The sequence below is a fragment of the Lissotriton vulgaris genome, chromosome 6 (assembly GCF_964263255.1).
Source record: "Lissotriton vulgaris chromosome 6, aLisVul1.2, whole genome shotgun sequence".
NCBI lineage: Eukaryota > Metazoa > Chordata > Amphibia > Caudata > Salamandridae > Lissotriton > Lissotriton vulgaris.
Genome location: NC_141694.1, coordinates 1,473,466,245 through 1,473,488,283, shown reverse-complemented (window position 1 = coordinate 1,473,488,283; position 22,039 = coordinate 1,473,466,245). Strand labels below are relative to the sequence as shown.

Genomic DNA, 22,039 nt, shown 5'->3' with positions numbered 1-22,039 from the left:
AAAGAGACCTTGGGGCGAACACTATGACAATTTCTGCACCACGGTCATCAATTTGACCAGGGCCACCTTGAGTTCATGGAGGCCAATGGGCACCCGATCCGGACTAGGGGCTTTATTCGCAAATCTAACCAAGTTAGCCTCATCCAGCTCCTCCAGAGAAAATTCAGTTTTCAAGAGGAACATGGGACAATATTTATTTGACACTAACCTTGTCTGAAAAAATAAAAAGGTATATTTGTAAAATATAAATTAAATATTAGCAAAGGCAAGTAGTGGAAATGTGAACAGGTAGTAAATGCTTAACATTTCCGTGAGAGGTTGTGTCTAGCCCTGTATGTATTCATTCATTGTTTCAGTCATCCACTGGTTTCTGATACGTGTGTCCAGATGCACCTATTCATTATAGTAAAGCTACCTTTGTGATAACGTTATGAAATAATTGTTGTTAATGAGAATAGATGTTTCAAACAGGCAGCATGTCTTTTGCTTCAATTGCAATGCGTTTCTTCGTGCATCTGAATTCAATTTTACAGTGCACGGAAATGTAATGCTTTATTTTTTATGTGTAAGGGACGTTTGGTCTTGAAAGTGAACACTGGCTTTTGGTCCTCTAAGATGTCATTTCAGTGCTTGGAGGTAGATGCTCAAAGCTTCGATGAAGTTTAGACAAACTCCAACAATGTTTTGATAAACTCTGAGCCCTAAGGATGTTTATACTAACAGTTGTTTACTCCGCCTTGGAGGGTGTTATGTATTGTCCTGTAAAAATGCATTGCCTATGCCAGAGAATGAGAGGTGCACATGGACGCATAGAACCCACCACTGCAGTAACAGAGCGACATAGAGCTTTACACCGCTAGGGATCCACTGAGGTGGAATCAGCCAAGTCAGAGCACTGCCTTGGATGGAGAGTGGGTGTGGGGTAGAGCCTGCTGCATCCTAGGGTGTGTTCTCTGTGAGTTCCCAACATCAGGAACATCTGTCTGTGGAACGCGCTGGAAACAGCAGTAGTGCAAAGGTGCGGTTAGATGTATGTTAAGTCAGGGTCGCTTGGCAGCCTATGGATCTGGGACACAGTTGGCAGGGATGGGGCATGTAATTACATGGTAAGTCGACGCAGAAGACTCAGGGTGTACTCAATCACAAACACAAAGGGGTAGGCTGAGGCCTAAAAGATGTTGGCAGGACTAGATTTAGTCAGTCATCTGTCCTGTAATTGATTATTGGAGGTTTATGGGGTGAGGCAGGTTCTTTCATGTTTAAGGCTAAAGCATGAGCATCCTCCTGGTACCTTTCATGGCTGTCCTCTTTTTAATCTTCGTCAGTGCATATGGAAATTTTCTGCAGCTATTTCAGTTCTTGGGAGGTTTTTATACCTACATGATATTTCATCCTACAGTTTGTCACTCTTTGGGAAACCCTCCCTATCTTTGTGTCATGCATCTGCTGGCTGCCATAGTGGCTACCATGAGCACTCGCCCTGACTGCAGGTTCAGGGAACGAGCGGCCAAGGCGAGAACCCCTGCCCCCAACCCTTAAGAAAATGGGTTGAAGAACAGGGTCATAACATTAGTTTCAATTACTGGATACATTTTAGTAGCAACATTCAAAAGTGGGACAGGCCTCTCAAGATCTATTGGGTGCAGCAAATACAGCTTTATAAAATATACATGTTTGTCAAACTTCAAAAATTATACTTTTTGGACAGAACTGATCTAAGAGTGCTAATCACTTGTGTGAGCGAGTAAAGTTAGATGCATATTTATCTACATTAGGATGTGACAAGTTAGCTCTTAGTTTGATAAAAGTCCACAAAATGTGGTTACCGAGAGGAGTGATATGTGCAAAAAGAGATCTTACGAGAAATGGAAGTGTATTAGGAAACCTAGAGTAGAAGTGGGATTGGGGGATTTGGTACATTTCACAAGCGTACAGAGCATCCTTCAGAGTGGCAATCAATATGTAATGTTTTGAGGGTGTTTCGTTCAGCTTGCTAGAAGTATACATTTCTAACTAGAATGTTAGGGCTTGAGAAATTGTATTGCATGGTAAACATCCCAAACACCTGTTTTCCTTCCTTATCTATTTTCCTGTCTTGATACCTAGGTCTATTCCTGCTCTTTTCCTCTATAAATCTTTCAGCTTATATGAAACTCACGAATGAACCAATATTGAATGTTGTTGGAAAATACATTCGCCATATATAGATATATTGTAGTAAGAAGAGTTATTCATGAGTAGAAAATAAATTGCTTATTGGCTAAATGTAAATGCTAAAACGTCTTATAAAAATGAATTAAAAAAGTATAAGAAACATAACTGCTTAGAAGAAAATGCATTATTTACCTTGGATAACAATGTTTCTGAAGACTACTATAATCCACCCACATTAGGGATATCTTCCAGCACACTACATCTGAAATTCTTTTCTTCAGCAATACCTGCCCATCACTGCCAGGTGGTACAATTTGGTTTTAACTGTGACTCCACCAGCCGTGATCCATGCAGCTAACAGCGGCGGGGCCGTATAAGCGGGGATTCAGAGGGACGATGCAGAGGGAAAATTAATAATTAATTTAATTTCCCCTCACCTTCGTCCTGCAAAATCCCCCCATACACGGCCCCATCGGCCCACCGCTGCTATCTGCACCTGAACGAGTAGACTTGTATCAGTTTCTGGTGCTTTGTTCCAGTGCCAATGAGGCATGCGGAGAGGAACTGAGAGAACAGCTACAACAGCCACAAGGTAACATATGATATGTTTGCATATCCAGGGATATTATTAATGGTGGCACTACCTCCCGGAGGAGCAGAAGAGAAAGAGAGAACGGAAGATAGGTACCGCCGGAAATATTTCTACTGAAGGTAAGTAACTTTCTACAGACAACTACTTCTTTCTGCAGGCTCCTCACCTTATGAAGCGGGATTCAGAAGTGGCATTCAATGAAGGAAGTCGCGAAATGGAGCCCAACATAATCCTGACATAGTATCCATTGCTGTGTGTTTAGCAAAGGTATGCAGGGATGACCATTAGGCAGCTCATGAGATGACAACCATCAGAACATCTGCAGTGAGACTCATGGAACAAGCGATGGTCCTCGTAGACGGGACACAAATGCCAGCTGAAGGGTATCTCTTGGCCAAGACATAGCATATTTGAACACAGAGGGTAACCCAATGTGAAATGTTGAGGTTGGTCACCACTTTACCCTTCTTAACTCTGACGAAGCACCTAAAGGGCGGATCATGTACTCCATCCATTTGTGTGGGGTCCACTAATTGGTGCGTGTACACCAGCACCCGCCCCTAGAGGAGTAGAATGAGAAACCGCAATAGAAATGTTCTAGAGTTAAAACTGTAAAGGAGAAAAAAAACGGTGAAATTTATTAATAGACTTTATAAGCAATAAGGACTACCTTCTATTTGTAATCCTGCAATGGTATTCAAATGGAGATTATTTAACCTGAAGACATCTTCAAACAAAGGATCCAAAGAATAGCCCCTGAAGGAGTAAAAAGAGAAACTGACATAGAAATGTTCGAGAGTTAAAGGTGTAAAGGAGAAAACACTGTACAATTAAATAATAGACTTTATAAGCAATAAGAACTACCTTCCATTTGTAATCCTGCAATGATATTCAAATACAGATTATTTAACCTAAAGACATCTTCAGACAAAGGATCCAAAGAATAACCCCCGAAGGAGTAGAAAGAGAAACTGACATAGAAATGTTCGAGAGTTAAAGGTGTAAAGGAGAAAACACTGTACAATTAAATAATAGACTTTATAAGCAATAAGAACTACCTTCCATTTGTAATCCTGCAATGATATTCAAATACAGATTATTTAACCTAAAGACATCTTCAGACAAAGGATCCAAAGAATATCTGCATATTGGTTGGCCTTTTCAGATGTAAAGTAGACCCTTATTTTCTGAACTTGACTAACCTATTTTATGCTCATATAGGTAATTCCAAATTTATGTACTTATTTTTATTTTCCTAGATTCACTATTCAGTCTATTCTCATCCAGTTCAGAACACTAGCTCTGAATAAACACTAGGTTGATAAAATCTCTGCTAATGTCTCTGGCCTTCTACCTGGCCTGCGTTTTTGTTGTTTATCAGTTGTTTTTATACCTGCTGCAGTTTTTCTTATTTGCATTTTCAATTAGTCATTCCTCTCCTGATGACATGAATGCGAACAAAGGACATGCTTAGATGATTCTGCTACCAGAGCCTGAAGCCTACCTTTTCCCTATCCTGCCTTGGACTGAGTTTCAGCTCGGAGCTCAGATCTTCAAGTTTAGAGATCACGTAGGTTGCACATCGCTTCTGTAAGTTTGAGGTTATTGCACACCTTGACAAAGTGTGTGTGGAAAGCACCTCTCCTGAAAGTCAAAGTGTCTTTCTTCTCTTGTAAGGGGAAAGAGCTAGGAAATACCTTGATGAAGCGGCTTGAAGCTGTCATGAGAAACTTATAGATTTCACAGATATGATTGCCTTGATTCTGGGCAGGTCTGAAGGAGTTAGTCAAGGTTGACCAAACTCTTCTACCAGTAGGTAATGTACCATCTGAACAATGCTAATGGGCAAACAGTGCAATGCCATTCTTATGAAGGTTTGCTAAAGATGAACTACATGACAGCCTTTAAATTTCGTGTGTCTAGTACATCTTTCATAACTGAAATGAGTAAATGCGTGTATGCATCTTCAGTAGGTAGTGTGTTTTGTCCTGGCAGGCAGACTTAAAGAATGTCTGTTCAACTGGCATCACCAAGGTCTCTATTGAATGTGTTCTTCAACTCTAGAGAGATGGAGGTGACAAATGGATTAGTCTCACAGTGAGGAAGAGTTCACAGCAGATCAGCCAGAAGAGGCAAGACCTCTAAAAGTAACTTCTCCTTCACTATCATTTTAACCATCAAGGGTTGTTTCTTGGAAAGGATAAATTATTTTCTTCAGGGGTAGGAATTAACAAGTTTTCCTCACTGGGATCAGAAACAGGGTTGGGTTTTCTTAATAGCTTCTAAATTCATATTCACCCCTTTGATGTTCCAAGGGCAAGCAAGCCCAGTAGACCACAAGGCTTAAAACAGATGCTATTCTTTTATTTAAATATACTCTGCAAAAGGGACCAGGAATTATATGTCTGGGCCTAAAAGATGCATATTTGCTAATCTCCATATTCCATCAGAATTAGAGGAACCTACAGTTCCTTAAGGAAGAGCAAATCTAATGTTAGCAATTCATCTGTATCCATGATGCTTTTCATAGCATCTCAACATTTCACCAAATTTCTCTATCCATTGGCAACGTTCTTCTCAACAGGGTTTGGCACCTGGCCATCATCTAACCAACTCTGACAGGCCATCATGCCAGTGGCAGAAAGTAATCTGCAATCAAATTACAATTATTTAAGGGTAAATGTCAATTATTTCAGTATTTCTCCTTTTTAAAGCATGTACTTACTCGGTTTAATTGTAGACACACAAGTGGTCACCAGATTCTTCCTCTCAGCAAAGCCCACATAGCTTAAGAAGGGAAGATCTCTCATACAAGAAGAGCTAATACAATAAGCTTTCCAGGCATACAGATACTTTTCACAAGGTCCTTCCACCACAGGGTTCTCCAAGGTCTACACCATTATTCCTAAAAAGGCCAAAGATGTAAGTGGAGGACTTAATGCCCCCCTCCCCCCACTGCAGCAACAGGTGCCCTCCTCTGCAGGGAAGGGTGAAGCCGGCTCCTGGTTGCCTGTGCAAGAAGGGCACTCTCCTCTTGTATGTTGTTGAGGCAGCCACCATGATTTGCATATGGTGCCTCACCTGTGACACTGTTTTCTCTTACCGGCTGCCCAGCTCTCCTGTCTGAAGGCCTCATTCTGGGAGTGTTGAGTGCAGTAATGTTTTGAAAGTAGAGGCTCCATTGCCAACGCCCCCCCCCCCCCTACCAATCACAGTTTTATACGCATGCGAGCAACTAATCTGGGTTGTCAAAGCGAGGTCCTAGAGGGAATTCCAAAGATTTTGGAGTAGACACCTCACCCACTAAATAGTGGAATGATTCATTATCGGCGTCTATCCACACCCTGGTAGGATGGTACCACCAGGGCAGGCTCAACCAAGGTTGGGAGTTCTTATTTAAATTGTGACTGGATTTCTAAGCAATGATCCAGAAGGAAAAACAATAAATGTCTAGGTTATACCCAAGGAAATTTCATGTATTACTTTGTTAACCTAGACATGGATAAACGCAGTTTGTGGGGCCTGTATGAGTATCAATGACTCAATCATCCCTGTTTATGACAATATGTTTTGGTCACCATTTAAAGCCCATACGGTCCTGAGGCCTTCTTCTGGGCTGCTGACAACCCTGCATATTTACTCATTTGTTCCATGAGCAGTTATAAGGCCTAAGGCTTCCAACTTCTGTTGGAACACCTACTGAAAAGACCTAGGGACAATAATACGTGTCAAATAGGTATTTCTAGGACTATAAATGTCTGTTAAAAACAATCAACTTTAATGACAGCATGTGCCAGTGGGAGGACACCTGGATTAAGTGTCCACCAACCGGCATCAATCACCTGTCTATATCAGATTAGTACCTAGTTAACAGATATTTCATATGGTGTGATATAAAATGATGCTATAAAGTGAAAGTTTGGCAAACCATTGCAAGAGTGCACTGCACACGTAAGCATGCACATTACAACATTCCAAAAATCATGCGGGTACAATCACACATCTTACCCTAATTGCAGGTGGTTCGGGAATCATGGGCATCTGACGGGGGCAAGTTCCTGTAGTCATGCACTTATGACAGAAGCATAACATTATTAATGGTACTGATCACTTCTTGGGGCTACATTAGCTATGCAATGAAAACACAAGTTTCTTCTCCAGAGCCTATGCGGCAACCCATGGTATATTGGTCAAGGAGATAGCCCCCACCACAGTTGTCACCCATTACTTGCTGGCCTATAAAAGATGTCTAGAAACCCAGTACTTCACCATAGCTGGATGGTTGTGAACTACAGGCTGGAGGTCTTTCTGCAACTTCTTCTCTTGCTGTGTTTCTGTGCATTTTCATCTTCATCTGCTGAGATTGTCCCCAACCATTCTTGTGATGCTGCATACCTGCCTTCTTCTGCATCCTGTTACCTCCTGCTCCTTATGCCTGGAATCATTCTTTTGAGTATTTAATACTTCTTTCAATTTTAGTTGGAGTCTGTACCTTGTTTTGCATGGCTGTGTCTGAGGCATGCCCTCTCAAAGTATTATAGGTCTGATTATGGCTTAGTTAGTTTATTTGTATTCACAGATGTTATTTTGCCATAATTATTCCCTTCTTCTAAGTTTCCTTGATATGGTTTTCCTTGTCTCCTCCGAATGTATTCCAGCCTCCTGGGAAGGGTATGAGCAATATGTTGGTGTATTGATAATTCTTTCCCTTTGCCAATACAGCCTGAGCTTTTAATGGGCATCATAAGCTGAAAGCTGCACCAATGCTATGGTCAGCATAATTTGCTTTTGGCACCTTTCCCCACTGTATTGATGTACATTTACCATTATATAGAGCATGTGCATGGCTACTGAGGTAATTCGTCTTGTCATCTCGGTGGGGGGGGGGGGGGTTGGGGGGGGGTAGGGACTAAATTGGTGACATATTAAGATGGAGAACTCCAATAGCGGGGCTTTGTTTGTCCTCTGTTCCCAATTGATATTCAAACCATGATCAGAAAATAAGGTAAGGTGTTGGTGGGTGGTGGAGGGCTAAGAGATGGCGGTGACCAAATGGGCAACAGAACGGATGGGTGAAAAATGGATCTCTGCAAAACACAAATTACCTGTAATTCCTGCTAGCTCTTTTACTCTGAATACACCTACCCATGGATCTCTGTTCTCTGGATTCATACACCTTTATATTTCATTACAAATGGATAAATAAGGAATGAGAATCTCACCACTACTATATAACCTGCTTGTTTGTGTTGAAAAATATTTCCAGAGTGCATCCTACGTTGTTTGTGAATAGAACTTGCATTACATTCCGGAGTTTAGTTGCTTGCACCTTGATCATCAGGTATACCATGGCATGATCACTGTTTGATAACAGTTTGGGGATAACCTTTTTAGAAACCATTTAATTACACCTCTTCTGAGACTTATTTAGAGACCAGATTTAGGTTTGAAAGCAATAGATTCGAAGGCAATCCTGGATGTAGCCTTTCCCCTTGTTCCAAGCGTATAGAGAGGAACAAAGATGTATTGTTCTGGCAAGTAAACTCTTTCTCTAGCCTGGTAGGTTTCCAGGGATTCTGGGCAATTTACAGTGTATCACAACTGGTGCAGCTCCTAATTGGAGACCAGAAAACTCCAGACGGCTAGATGGTCAGTCCGGCGTGGTTGGTGCCGGGAACAGGGGTCTTCATCGCATTGAGGCTTCTAAAGAGTAAGCAGTTCATTTCTTATCATAGCCCTTTCAGTTATTGCTGTAGGGCAGTCAGAATATGGGGCAGTCATTCAGTATGCCACTCACCAGTAAGTTGTGAGTCATTGGGCAATAGCCATATTCCCATCCAAAAGGGTCAGTAGCAAAACCATGCTTTCCTTAGGGGTCACTGTGGGTCATTTCCTTGGGAGTACCATGCAAGACATGTTTGTGACTGGGAGATATTGATTCGCTGAGAATCCAAATCTTGTTATGAGGAGGTGATTAGTTATAATGGTCTTCTTACAATTGATAATGGCTAAAAACCACTTATCTAATTTTAGAGGAATGGGACATTCTGTTGCATTTTATTCAGGGAGTGAAATAAGCATAAACCCTGAGAAGATAGGTATGCATTTATGTACGTATGTGTGTGGTATTTGCATAGCACAAACCTAGCCAATAGGCATTGGCGTGCTTTACATGGTCAAAGGCAGGCATACAGTCAACGAGTAATAGGAGAGGTAACGGGCTACTGGGAACAGAGTGTACAGTTATTGTAATGTAATGTTCTTCAGAGAGTTGCATCTTCACCTCTTTCCTAAACTAGATCAGTATTGGTGCACTCTTGATGGGATGTTCTTCTATATCTGGGTGCATAGACAGAAAAGGCCTGCTGCCTTGTTTTTTTCTTTGTAATTCTTAGTCTGCAGTCTCATGATGCCCTGGCTGCGGGTGTGGCCAGTGCTGCCAGAGATCCTGTCTGCAAGATACGCAGGGGTGGGTGTGATGTTTATTTGTAAAGGAAGCAGTTGGTTTTAAACATGGTGTTGGATGGATTTCCATTACAGTAGGGAGGGTTGAGCATATATTTCATCGGGCCCTGGATGAGAAGTTCTACAGAGCGTAGGATGACCTTTATAGGAGGGAGGGGGGGCAATGTGCTGTCTAGGAGGCCATGCAGCAGGGCTTTAACCACTATCCAAATGTGAGAGAGTATGAAGGCTTGAAGAAGGAAATAGTTTTACTTTCTTGGAAAGAGATGGTATCAGGCTGTCTTTAGGCTTCATGGCAATGTGATGCTTGAGGGTGAGGGTGGTGTCCAGGGTAAATCCTGGTGATTTGGCATTGAATGATAGTTGGGGTTGAAGCTGTCAAGGTTCATGTCATTGAGTCAAGTTTGTGCTTGGTTTTGCTTTTTGTTCTAGGCAAACAACATAAATTCTATCTTGGCTGGTATGATCTTCGGGTAGGTGCTGGAAATCCAGGTCTGGATAAGGTGTAGGCAGTGTCTGAAGTGTTGAATCTCTGTACAGTTGTGCATCGTCAGCAGAATGATGAACTGATTAATGGATTTTGATGCTGCTATCTGTGAGTAGAGCCACAAGGGGTGAATGTAGAGGTTGAAGATGCTAGTGGACAGTTTGGAACACTCAGGGACTTTGAGAGTATTAGGGATAAGTATAACATTTGGAAATCCTCAAGCCAATGTCTACTGTGAAGTGTTTCATCCATCCTGCTACTCTACATTTGGAAAGATTTTCTTTTTTTTTAAATTTTTGAAAACCTTTATTAGTGCATCTAGAAAATTACAAATAGTGGCCTACAACCTGCAGGCCGGCCACAAATATGGTTGAGCACTTTCACAGGCAATACGGTGACGCGACAGTACAGCAATATGATCAGTAAGCATGCAGCAGTTACACTGTAGAGCCTTTGCTGACGCGTCTCAGGAGTTCTGAAGGTTAATTTTCAAAGTTTTCATTGCAAGCAATAATGTCCGACTATTTCGTTTCAATAAAAAGGAACATAAGCGAAAAGAAAGAACAGGGTCCGTGAAGACGTAAGATAGGGATATCAACGCAGGTATGCACAGCCCAGCAACTCAGGGAACAAAACCCACCAGGCAGAATGGCGGTCCGGATGTACGTTACCAGGATATTAGACCCAAGGCCCTATCAGCATTCGCCGCCACCCACCCGGCAAGAGCGTCGATACGCACCCAAGACAGAAAGAAGAAGAAACAAATTAGAAGAAAAAACAAGGCACCATAGGAACAAAAAAGAAATAAAATACCCATCCTGCAACCCCCACCCTACACGCATGCAAAGGCTACGGCCTACCCCCCCCCAGCAGCGCGTCTGTCGCCCCATAAACCCGAAATATAGTAGAGGTAGTAAAGAAAGAAAGAGAAAGATATAATGTCACCATTGATATAGGGAGCCAGAAAAGACAATTCTAATCTAAGCCTCCCAGGAAACCTAACCCCGGGGGAGGGCCACAATTTCCTTCCAAAATCCGGTCTCCCGAACTCACACAGCCCCGTACAGCTCCCACACCGTGTTTCAATAAACTCAAGAGACATTCAGCCAAGAGAGAATCTAAACATCCATATCTAGAGTCACAGGTCAACACATTAATCACAACCCCCACAACCAGAATAAAGAGCAGGACATAGAGTTTCTGAATCAAAGCGGGAAAAAAGGAGTACATTCTGTGCAGTCAGCCAATCAAGCTATAGGTCAGTCCGGGTCTGCGCCATCCGTCCGAGCAAAGTCACGAGAAAGAACATCAGCCCTGGCCTGAACGGCGAATTCCAGCCAGGGCCGGCCATCGCTGCGAGCACACCCTGGGTAGAACAAAGGAGCAAGATGGCCGCTCCAAACGAGGAAGAAAAACAGGAGTCGGAGAGGAGCGTCCCCGGTCACCACCAGTTCCAGCATCCATTTCGTTGAGCACCCCCTCTGCCAACGGACAGCACAATTTCCACCACTGTAGAAAAACGGCTCCAGAGGCAAGGACCTTAGGGGGAATCAGGCACTGGGAGGCCGATGAACAGAGCCATTGTGGGGAAAGAGTCACAGTTCCCAATGTGGGGGGTAACATTGTAGCCAAAGCCGCACCAGGGAGAGGACCAGCAACATTGTTGTCAGGGACACTGCACATCTCCGCCCTCACATATTGCAACCTTGTATCAGTTCCAGACAGTGTCAGAGGTGGCAGGGGGTCAGCCAGCCCCGGTCGCGTTATACAAGAGGAAACACCCTCGATCTTCTCCGTCAGTTCCTGGACGTTACGCCGCCATGTTGTCCCCAAGTCCGCAAGGGCGAGCAGAATATCCCCATAAGTCAGGGTGTCCTGAGTCAGCAGCCGATCCGCAGCGAGCGGCGATGCCCCGGGGTACGCCTCCAGCCCAGTCACAGGCAGGGCAGCGCGCGACAGAAATGGTGGAGCAGCCGTCTCCTTGTCATGAAAGGCAAGCGCCATTGCCGCCACTCAGGAAATCCGCAAGGATGAGAGGGGGGGGGGGGGGCGATCTCACTATCCAGGGAAGCAGGCGTTAAATCTACGGTGATAATGCAGCCCACAGCAAGGGGTTGAACAGTGCGAAAATCACCGTGCCCTTCTCGCCAGTGCGAGTGTCCTGCAGCCGAGATTCGCCCCAAAATGGGAAATGAGCAGGCGATAAGCAGCAGAGCGGGGGGAAGCGCCGCGCGGGGGCTCCAGTCACATAAAGACCCACCTCAGCCAAGGTGAGGCACTCTGCATCGGGAGAGAAGTGAAAAGTCCAGTGCCGAGATCGCAACACTCCCGTAGGCAGCGGCACCTCCCCCGTTTGTCTCACCAGCTCGGTCTCATGGCATCCAGCGGTAGCGATCAGCACAGCTACCCGGGCAGCTCCGGAGATCGACGAAATCAGTGAATCCTGCACCAATCCGGACTGCAGAGGTCTTAATGGAAAGCAATCGGCTTCTGTGCGTTCGTTTCGGCATTTAAACACGGTGTGTCTACATTTGGAAAGATTTTCAGTATTAAAATAGTACCCCTCGACTGGTTTCCTCACTGGTGAGGCATTGGTAGATGTAAAAAATACCTTGCATTTTGTAGTAGTGTGAATTACAGACTAGTATTGATGCTATAAAGACACCCATTGTTACACTGCCAAAAAAGAAAACTAAAATTATCCAATCTCTCAATGAACAGCAAACTGCAATGGCCCTATCGCAGGTATCCGTCTATGGCAGAGACTTGAAACTTGAAATATCCAAGCCCGACTCCGGGGAATTAGGGAAATCTTTGGGAGACTACACCACCCTCCAATCAGAAAGCTGTTCAAGTGCCTGTTCAGGGTATTTTTTGCAACTGTTATCTTATGTGTTCATCTTGCTCCATTCTGGGACAATCTCTGTGACAGAGCAAACGCCCACAGGTCCTGAAGAGAACATGGATTGCCAAACTCCTCAAAATGCCCAAAAAGTGTCTGGCTTCTCTCAAGTGCAACTTCCTGTTCCTGGCAGTCTAATGAGTAAAAACGTACTTCTGGTATGTCAAATAACATCAACAATCTCACCCCGGGACAGCTGTCTTTTCACAAAAAGTAGGGGAACACATTTTTCATAAGCAAAAAAAAAAGTATGGGCATGTGGTACCCCTGCGATCCCGCCCACTTCAACCTCTGGGTTTTAGACTGTGGGCATGGGAGAATGTTGCTAAAATGCATCACATATCGCAAACACTGAGGGCACCAGCAAACTTTCTTCCAACCATAAGTCACATCTCCCATCATAAAAGGGTACATTATGGTCTCAATCCGCAAAAAAGGCACATAGGGGAGAAATATAATGTATTTATGGCAGTAAGTTACACTTTCTGATTTACAGAATCAAAAATTGGATACGTTTAGGGCCATAAACTGCAATGGGGTGGAGTGTCCTCCAACATGGCAGATTTTTCAGTCACAGATGTAGGTTTTGGGTGGCACAAGGCAACAAATGTGTACAAACTTGTGTGTTTGTGCCTTTTCACAAACATATCACAGGTATTTTTGCACCCTGAAAACACACATCAATTCACTCCTTGCAATGAAGTTGTAAGTGACCATCTCTGATGGAAAGGAGAAGGCGACAGACACAATGCTGGAAATGAAAAATATGTAGTCTGGGAACCCACAAATCTCAGGATGTAGAAAATGGCAGGGCTGGATAGCAAGGAAAGCCAGGCCGGGTAGAGTCAAGAGAGAGCAGAGTCAGAAGAAAGAGAGCCACAGACCTGCCAGTGTGCAACAGCCCACCGTGTGCGATGACGGCACCAGGACGGGGCTAGACCTTAAATCCACTACCTTAGAAGATCTGAAAGTGCTTCTGAGGGGTGTGGCTTTCAAGGCATGGAACGGGGATTTGGACAGGTCACTGCCCGAGAATTAGAGTAACCCTCCTAAAATAACAATCTGAAGTTTCAAAGGCTGACGCCGACGTCCTGGGGAGGTTGTAAGACCTCGATGGTCGTCAGCTCAGCCTTGAACACAATGTGAGTTGGAAACGCTCGCTGTAAGAGCATTCCAACTCACATTGTCCTCACCAGGTGACCATGTGAAAGGAGACGAAATCGTGTAAAAGTGACGCACGGTGGCACTGTGTGAGTTGGCAGGTCTGGAGTCAACATCAGCACACCAATGGCCAGTAAATATGTGCATTATTTTTTTACTAAGTCTGCCTCCGAGAAAACTTGTGTGCAAAAATTTGATCTTGCTTACTCTGTTGGTCTAAACAAATTTTGAGTAATGCATGATAAGAGATTTGCAACATGAATTTGCGTGGGTGAATGATGTGCCTGCTGATAGCAATTATGTATAACCCAATCATAATCCTGTAAAATAGCTCGGAGGGGTACGTGTTAGCTGCAAACAGCAGCCTGTAAGCCTCAAGGGTAAACATCAACGTAGGTTTTTCACCAATGTTTCATTCTTCTAAAATTGATAATATGAGTGCAACTATGTTAGGAAGAAGCAATTAACAATCAAGTTCCAAAAACACTTATTTATATTGTCTGTTAAATAAAAGCTCATTTTAAATGTAATAAAACATATAACTCTGTGTATTTAACATACAGAGTGAGTTTGAGAAAGCAAACTGTTGTCTCTGTCTATTTCTTTGCAGACTTTTGAAGCAACCCTGTTGGCTGATTCTTTGTTTCTACTGACACAATAAAACTCATAAAAAGTACTTTCTAATTTCCTTTTAAAGGCGCTGTCGTGGGGAAAAGATCCTTAAATTCTACCTTCTGCTTGGAGGCAGCAGATGCGCTCCACGTACACTCTGGGGTTCATTTAAAAACCCCTTGTGCCGCCGGTACATCACTTTTTCCCATATTAAAAGTGACTTGTAAATAAGCCCCTGTGTGTGTGCAGACGCCACTGCATGTTTCCCAGGTAGCAGAGGAGAAGATTCATCAGGGACCCTTATGCCTTTTAATAGCCGCCCAAATTTAAGTCTACTCCAACAACGAACACACACACACACATATTTCACAGAGAACTTACAGAGGAGAAAATACTCTCCCTGCTATAGATTTTTCTTATGCTACATTACCGAATAATTTGCGCTTTCAAATTTTCAGACTCGTGGGAAATAAGCATGAGTAAATTCGGAGAAGTTGGAATAATGCTTGGAAATCAACAACTAACATACATTTGTACTAACAAGCCTAGGATTCCTCTTAATTCCCTAAAAGTCAGAAATCTACTCCAAATGTAGGGCTAACCACACAGTGGTAGATTATCAACTTTTCACATGGCCTAATATATTTAAATAAAACAACAGTTGATGGGGAATGCAGCTTGTCACAGAGCCTCACTGCTACTAAAATCCCACAAAACATTAGGAAACACAAGAGAAATTTCTGCCACATGCAATTTGTCCTTAATTTGAAGAGTGTAATGATCAACTGAAAGCTGTATATTTTTATTAAATATATTGACTTCACATACCATAAAACAACCTCGAAGGATAAAATTGCTAATGCCACCGTAGTTGAAGTTGCGTTGGCCACATCTCCACTGTACGTTAACACAACGGAAAGGTTCAAAAGTGTGGCTATCGTTGTCCATGTAGCATAAATTGCAATTCCATTATGGACCTAAAAAATTATTGAGATCTTAAAAGTATGAATAACATTACAACAAAAAGGGGCATTTTTTCCTATGTATTCATTCTCGTTTGCATGAATCCCTAGAGATCCAACGCCTAGTTGAAATAACTTACTGCACCAGTACCCAGGGAACCCCTAATAAACGATGTACTGAGCCCTCTCCCTTTTTTTATTGAAACACAAAATATATTACAGTCATCTCATAATAAGCAACAAGGCGACACATTTAAGCACTTAGTGGAAGGAGCTCATGTGGAAATCATCTTTTGAAGAAATGAGATTGCTCCATGAAAATACTTTAAGGTACAGAATTTATCCTTTAGTCCAGTATCCTGTTGGAACATCTCATTCTGAAATGTGGTAGTGGAGTTTCCCCAAACCAGAGCGGGATGACAATCCCTGAAACCAAACATAAGACACTTGATGAAGACTTATTGCTACTAAAGAGCTTTTACAGGCCATTTCTCATGGAACACTGTCAAACTGGAAAATGTGGAGAGGTCACTGAAGAAGAATATTGAATGATCTACCTCGATTTTGTGATTTAAAACAAACAAAGTAACGTACAGTAACAAATTCCTTACGTTCTTGTGGTATGTGGCCCTTTTCAACCATATGATTGAGAATAGCTTGAGAGGACAGCACAGTGACTAATCAGATTCAAGTTTTACATTTTTTAAGGCGTACAACAGCTACACAGTATGATTCTTTGCCCAATGTATTGCTCAGTGTGGGCTGATGTTTCACATACTTTTCAAGTAAGTTTAGCAAGCTGCATTTGAGATTTGAATTCTGAGTTCAATTTTCCATCCAGTCCTCTCTTTTTCTAAACAGGATAAACTTTCCTGTGGGGTAAGTTAGTTGATTTTGGATATTGAAGTTTTCCAATAGAATTAGCTGGTTAGAAATCCTTTATTATGAGTATTATATCAGCCTTGTTTGAAACCTCCTTCATTAGTGGCATTACAGCTTTCTGCAAAATTATATTGTTTGTTTACGCATACTTCACTCCTGGGGAGATATCAAAAAGGCTTCTATAAAACACTGAATAGAATGACAGAACCATTGTTTATTACTTGGCTTATGATGTGCATTCCTTTTTAATCCACTCTTGCCAATGTAATTTCTTACCTGCACAGCAGCTTTCAGTAATGCCCCAAATTAAAGACAGCATGAGTAGTCTGGAGTTTACTTGCAACTCTGCACTCACATAACACAATGTAGAGTGACTGTCTTAACCGTAACCATAAAGTAAGAGTGCACTCTGCGCTTATTAGCTGTTAATGAAGATTGTAAATAGTAACTGGAGGACATCATTTTCTAATGAAGCCTATTCCTAGCTTAACACTGGATAAATGCCTGGTGGCAATTCTTAAGGTCTGGAAACCCAAATCCTCCAATGGTGGTTGGAACCGTAAGTGTTCTGATGGAAAAGACTGGGCTGTAGTTGGCACTCCAGACAAAGTTTAAGAAATTTTGTTTGAATAACTTCTACAATAAATAGCTGTAAGGTAGACCTGAGCTATTTAATACACGAGGAGTTCTTGGCAAAAGTTTTATTTTTACTGTATTATTCTAAGCACAATGACTAAGACCCAATGTATTCCACCTTGCAATGTTGAGCCCCTTCATTACCACTGGGTGACCATCCAAGGGAATACATTCATTGGTGCCTGTATGTGAGATACTGGGATTTAATGGACCTAGGCATAATATATAGGTCAAAATTGTATGCACAACAAGCTGTGCTTTATAAAAGATCTAGTATCCCGGGGGAACGAACTGACTTTGATATTTGGATCTCTAAAACGCCAATGAGAAGCAAAGGACACAAATATCCAATAAACCCTCTGAAGCTATAAATAGTTACATAGGATATTGGGTACAAGATCGCCTAAAAAAAACGGAGTGTCAACAGATTCCTAAATTGGGATAAGGTAGACTCGAAAGTTTACTGAATTTGCCCCACACTGTGATGTTTCTTTTAAAAAAGTACGTAATACCCTGACCGACATGCTTCATCATCGAGTTCCTCATAGCCAAGATCGTAACACTATTACGAGGTGGGCAGCCTAGGGATCACTCTGCGTGGTGTTCTACTGTGTGTTGAGTGAAAAAAGCTATTGAAGAAGACTACTCTCAATTGCTATGAGAGAAGAGTGAGTATTCAGCTCTCATGAGGAAGGGGCCTCAAAGTAGAAATGCATAGGGGGTGGTAATTGGCTTGAATATTGTGTTCTGAACCTCCATGCGGCTGTACTATAAAGTTAACAAGGAAGCATGGTGGAATTTTGTGATGCATCCCCGGTAGTCAATTTTGGATATTTAGAGCACATTTACAATGACAACGCAACATGGGCAAATTCCACTTGTCTACAACCTTTGTCTGCTTCTTTCTCCGGCCCACCCGCCCTCTGTAGTCTTGTTTCCATATTCGCTTGTCCGTGTCTCCCAAATACTATTTCTTGTCATCGTGTATTTTACTTTGGCATATGATGAATAGTGACCTATCCACCTGACCTCAGGTAGCATGCCTTATCCTACTCTGCGGGAGGCATCATATGGGTGAGCAAACTTTACACTGTATTGGCACTCTCCTTATGCATTGTCAGCCAGTGTTTCTACATGTCATAGTGTTGAATGTGCACAACTGCTTACATGTGTATCACTGATACATATTCACAACATTTCCCCCTGAAAGTTTGGGAGGATTTTGCACCTAACCTAAATGCACTGAAGATCAGTTGTGGGAGACTGGCTCACCCAAGAGGAGATTCTCCATTGAAAAGAAGTGCAGCTAGAGGAGTAGTTGCACATACTTAAAACAACATAAAAGCTATCTGAGGAAATGTCAGAATTTAAAGAAAAATGCTTACCATTTACTTTGCAAACAGCTAGGAACTGAATCAACTAGTCTAGTCATATGCAGCTCTGTATGTAGCAGCCAAGGCTGCACATGTAACTACATCCAAGATGAGATGAATCTTTCCTACACTCTTCTTCCTATAAATGTTGCAGCCTGCTCTTTCCCAGCACAATACATTCTCCCTTTGTGTGGAAAGGCATAGGTTTTCATTCACAATTGGAAAGGCAAGTACAGAAAGGCTGGATGTGAGGGGGGAGGAGCACATTGGAGATAGAGCAATAAAACACCCACACTCCCATGGAATTCTCAAAGAAAAAGAAAAAGGTAGCTCCAAGATGTCAGTGAGAGGATGCAAGGTATCCAGTCAAAAGGATGGTAAAAAAACTATGCTTCAGAGAAGGGCTATCAACAAAAAGAAGAACGCAAAACAATGAAAAAGCAGAAAGCAAAAAACATTGGCAAGAAAGCTGAAAGATTATAAGCAATGGGATTAGCCAAAGCCCACTCTAAGTATTGGTAATGTACACTATAGGTTTACAAAAGATAGCTACAAGCTATTCCTAGGTGAGATCTAAACAAACGAGGGATGGCATGAAAAGAACTAGTACAATCGTCTGGAAAACAGCAGATGCGTTTAATAAACTGATGCCAGTCAGGCACGAGGATATCCAAATGCACCATTTGTGACAATAACTCCCTTGTCTCTACTAAAAATTGTGAAAAAGAGTAATATCTCTACCTCTTATGTAGTCCTTAATATTTTTTTACAGAGAGATTTTGTCCACAGACAATGTCACATTCGAGACTGATGCAAGCTATGAAAGCATTAGACGTTTTTTAATTATCCTCCATCCTTTAGTTATTATAATCCAAAATCACTATTCACAGTCAAACGTTCATGACAATATCAAAAAATCTAAAACAACTGTGACTCTCACGGCCTATCTAGTCACATATCCACATATATTCATATCACATCCAACCCTTCTAAAATAATCTTAACTTGTTCTCACACCTGCCCCTCCACACTCAGCACAATTTTCACATAATAGTGATCCTGGCCTAATGTGACCACCTTAGATAATTTGGGCCATGGTTAACATAGTTATTAATATCCCTGGAATAATGGTGGATTGTAGTATGTCGCTTTAAGAGCTAGGTAGTACATGTGGAATGTTTACTGTGTTCTGGAATTGTTGACTTGTGTATGGGGTTCGTGGGAGTCAGTTATGAGAGGATCCTGATTACTTACTGCTGTACTTCTGATGTCTCCTGTATTGGGGTTTTTAATTAAGAACCTGATTACTTGAAGATACCGGTGTCTCTTTCAATTGCTACACCGATTTGGCGATGAGGGTGGGATTTAGCTATTGATTTTATGGGCCCTGTTGTGTGGCAAGATGGTGTACAGAAATACATTTTAGTGTTGATTGACACGTTTTCAAGGTGGTTAGAAATTAGTGTTGTCAATGTTATCAATACCAGGACAGTGGTTAATTTCTTGGATGAGATTTTCTTAAGGGAAGGTTTTCCTAAGTACATTTTGTCGGATAATGGAGTACAATTTAAATCCTAAGAAATGAAAAATTACTTATTGTCTTCTGGTATACAACAGAGATTTACAGCTCTTTATCATCCGGCTGGAAATGGTATTGTAGAAAGGGCTAATCGCAGTATTAAAGGTATGCTACAATTGGCAAATAAAGGCAGTTTGTCATGGAATTTTGAGTTAAAAAAGTTGCTTTGGGCTTATAGGAACACTATTCATGGTTCTACAAATCAAAGTCCATTTTCGTTAATGAGAGGCAGAATTCCACATACTAAGGTCAATCCAGGGTGGATGGATAAAGGTGGTATGACTAATTGTGATTTGTCTAAGGTGAGAGAGGACATTAAAAATTCTCAGATGAAGAATAAAATCTACTATGATTCTAAACATGGAGTTAAAGAGGTTAATTTGTCTAAGGGCCAATGAGTTCGTGTGAAAAGTGCTAGGAAAACCATCAAGGGTGAGAGTAGGTACAGTGAACCCAGATTGGTAGTCAAAGTTATGAATAACACAGCTTTATTGCAAAATGGAGAAGTATGGCATTTTAGTCGTCTCGCTCCTGTATCCAAAGGGGAAAACCAAGTGGAGGAAAAAAGTTGTGCACCATGTTGGTGGGACATTAGTGCTGAGAGTTCTCAGTGCAAGGATGTCTCGTGTAACCTTCCTCAACATAGTAATGAGTGTTTGGATTCTGATATTCATGACAGTAATTCCTTTCCTGAGTGTAATTTACCAGTTGAAGAGAATGTGTTACCTGGTACTTCCCATGTTATTCCTGGTACATCCAATGTGTATCCTGATGATTTGACTGACAAAATTTCGTCACCAAGTACATCCAGTGTTCCTAATGATACATTGTTAAAACTTCAAGTGGGAGAATTGTTAAAAAACAAAAAAAATTGGGATTGTTTGATTGTACTTAACTATCTATTTATTTATTTATTATTTTTTTTTATTGTTTCATTAAGAAGGGGGATTGTGTAGTATGTCGCTTTAAGAGCTAGGTAGTACATGTGGAATGTTTACTGTGTTCTGGAATTGTTGACTTGTGTATGGGGTTCGTGTGTGTTCAGTTATGAGAGGATCCTGATTACTTACTGCTGTACTTCTGATGTCTCCTGTATTGGGGTTTTTAATAAAGAACCTGATTACTTGAAGATACCGTTGTCTCAATTGCTACACCGACCTTGCCTAAAAGTGGAGATCGTGGACATACGTAGGCATTGTGACATGGCTATCATGGCAACAAAACGAGGTTTCGAGCTAAATTAAAAACCCACCTCTATGTTAGATAATGGCCTGCCTGGCAGCTGTTTTCCCTGTTTGCCGCCTCTCCCACTTTTTCAGCGCGGGGACACGCCGGTGCGCGTAACTCAGCGCTTTATAAATGCCCCTATTATTATTATTATTATTATTATAATGGTGTCCCTAGCTTAACCCCTTGCGTGCGGCGGGAATTCCCCGCCCATGCTGACTCCGCCTTGCGCGGGCGGAGTCATGACGGAACGGTTCCGTCATCAGCACAGCTCACCCGTAGCTGATGACGGAACCGCTCCGTCATCAGCATGCAAGGGGTTAATGATGTCGCCTTGACATATTATGACTATCTTTAACTTAACAATGGCTATCCAAGATATAACATTTGCCCAGAAATAATGGTACCATCCCTGATTTATTGTGAGCAATGTTTACATAATTTGGTCCTTTCCAGTCTGGGAGTAGAAACTCCTGCCACATGATAGATGTGGCGGGTATTTTTAGAGAAATGCTAATGAAAGTCAGAATCTATCCATGTGTGGTGGTAATACACGACACCACCTGATGAAAATTACAAGCCTATGTTTGAGGACCAAACAGACTTTACTAAAAGTAAAAATCTAGTATTCAGGACAAAAAAGTGGAAATAATCAAGTTTTTGTTTGAAGGAAATTAGCTTTTTATTGCAAAATGAAAAGTCTGTGCTTCAAATATATGCATAACTTATTCCATTCTGCATCTTCCTCACATATGAACGAGAATCTGTGGAAGAGCCAGGGCAGAAAACAACATTTAGTGGACTGAAGAAGTGAAGAAAGGTGCCATAAGGAATTTTAAATGATATGGCAGGCCTAATTGCATACACAGTTTTTTTAAACTACATGTCATGTGATATGGCTGTAGCCAATTCTAGGAAAACTGCTGAAAAGTGCAGCTTTGCCACACTGTTTTCAAAGTTATCTTGAGGCAGGTACACTACTAGCACCCCTATGGTGTGTACAGGTT

At 42.0% G+C, this 22,039-nt stretch overlaps 1 protein-coding gene across 1 annotated transcript in view; it reads right to left on the bottom strand.

Moving 5' to 3' along the window:
• Positions 1 to 22,039, bottom strand: part of LOC147709016 (uncharacterized) — a 152,783-nt gene that overhangs the window by 8,386 nt on the left and 122,358 nt on the right. Inside the window, exon 5 of the mRNA XM_086925421.1 lies at positions 15,202 to 15,350. Within this exon, the coding sequence (XP_086781547.1) occupies positions 15,202 to 15,350 (149 nt within the window). The remainder of the gene's footprint in view (positions 1 to 15,201; positions 15,351 to 22,039) is intronic.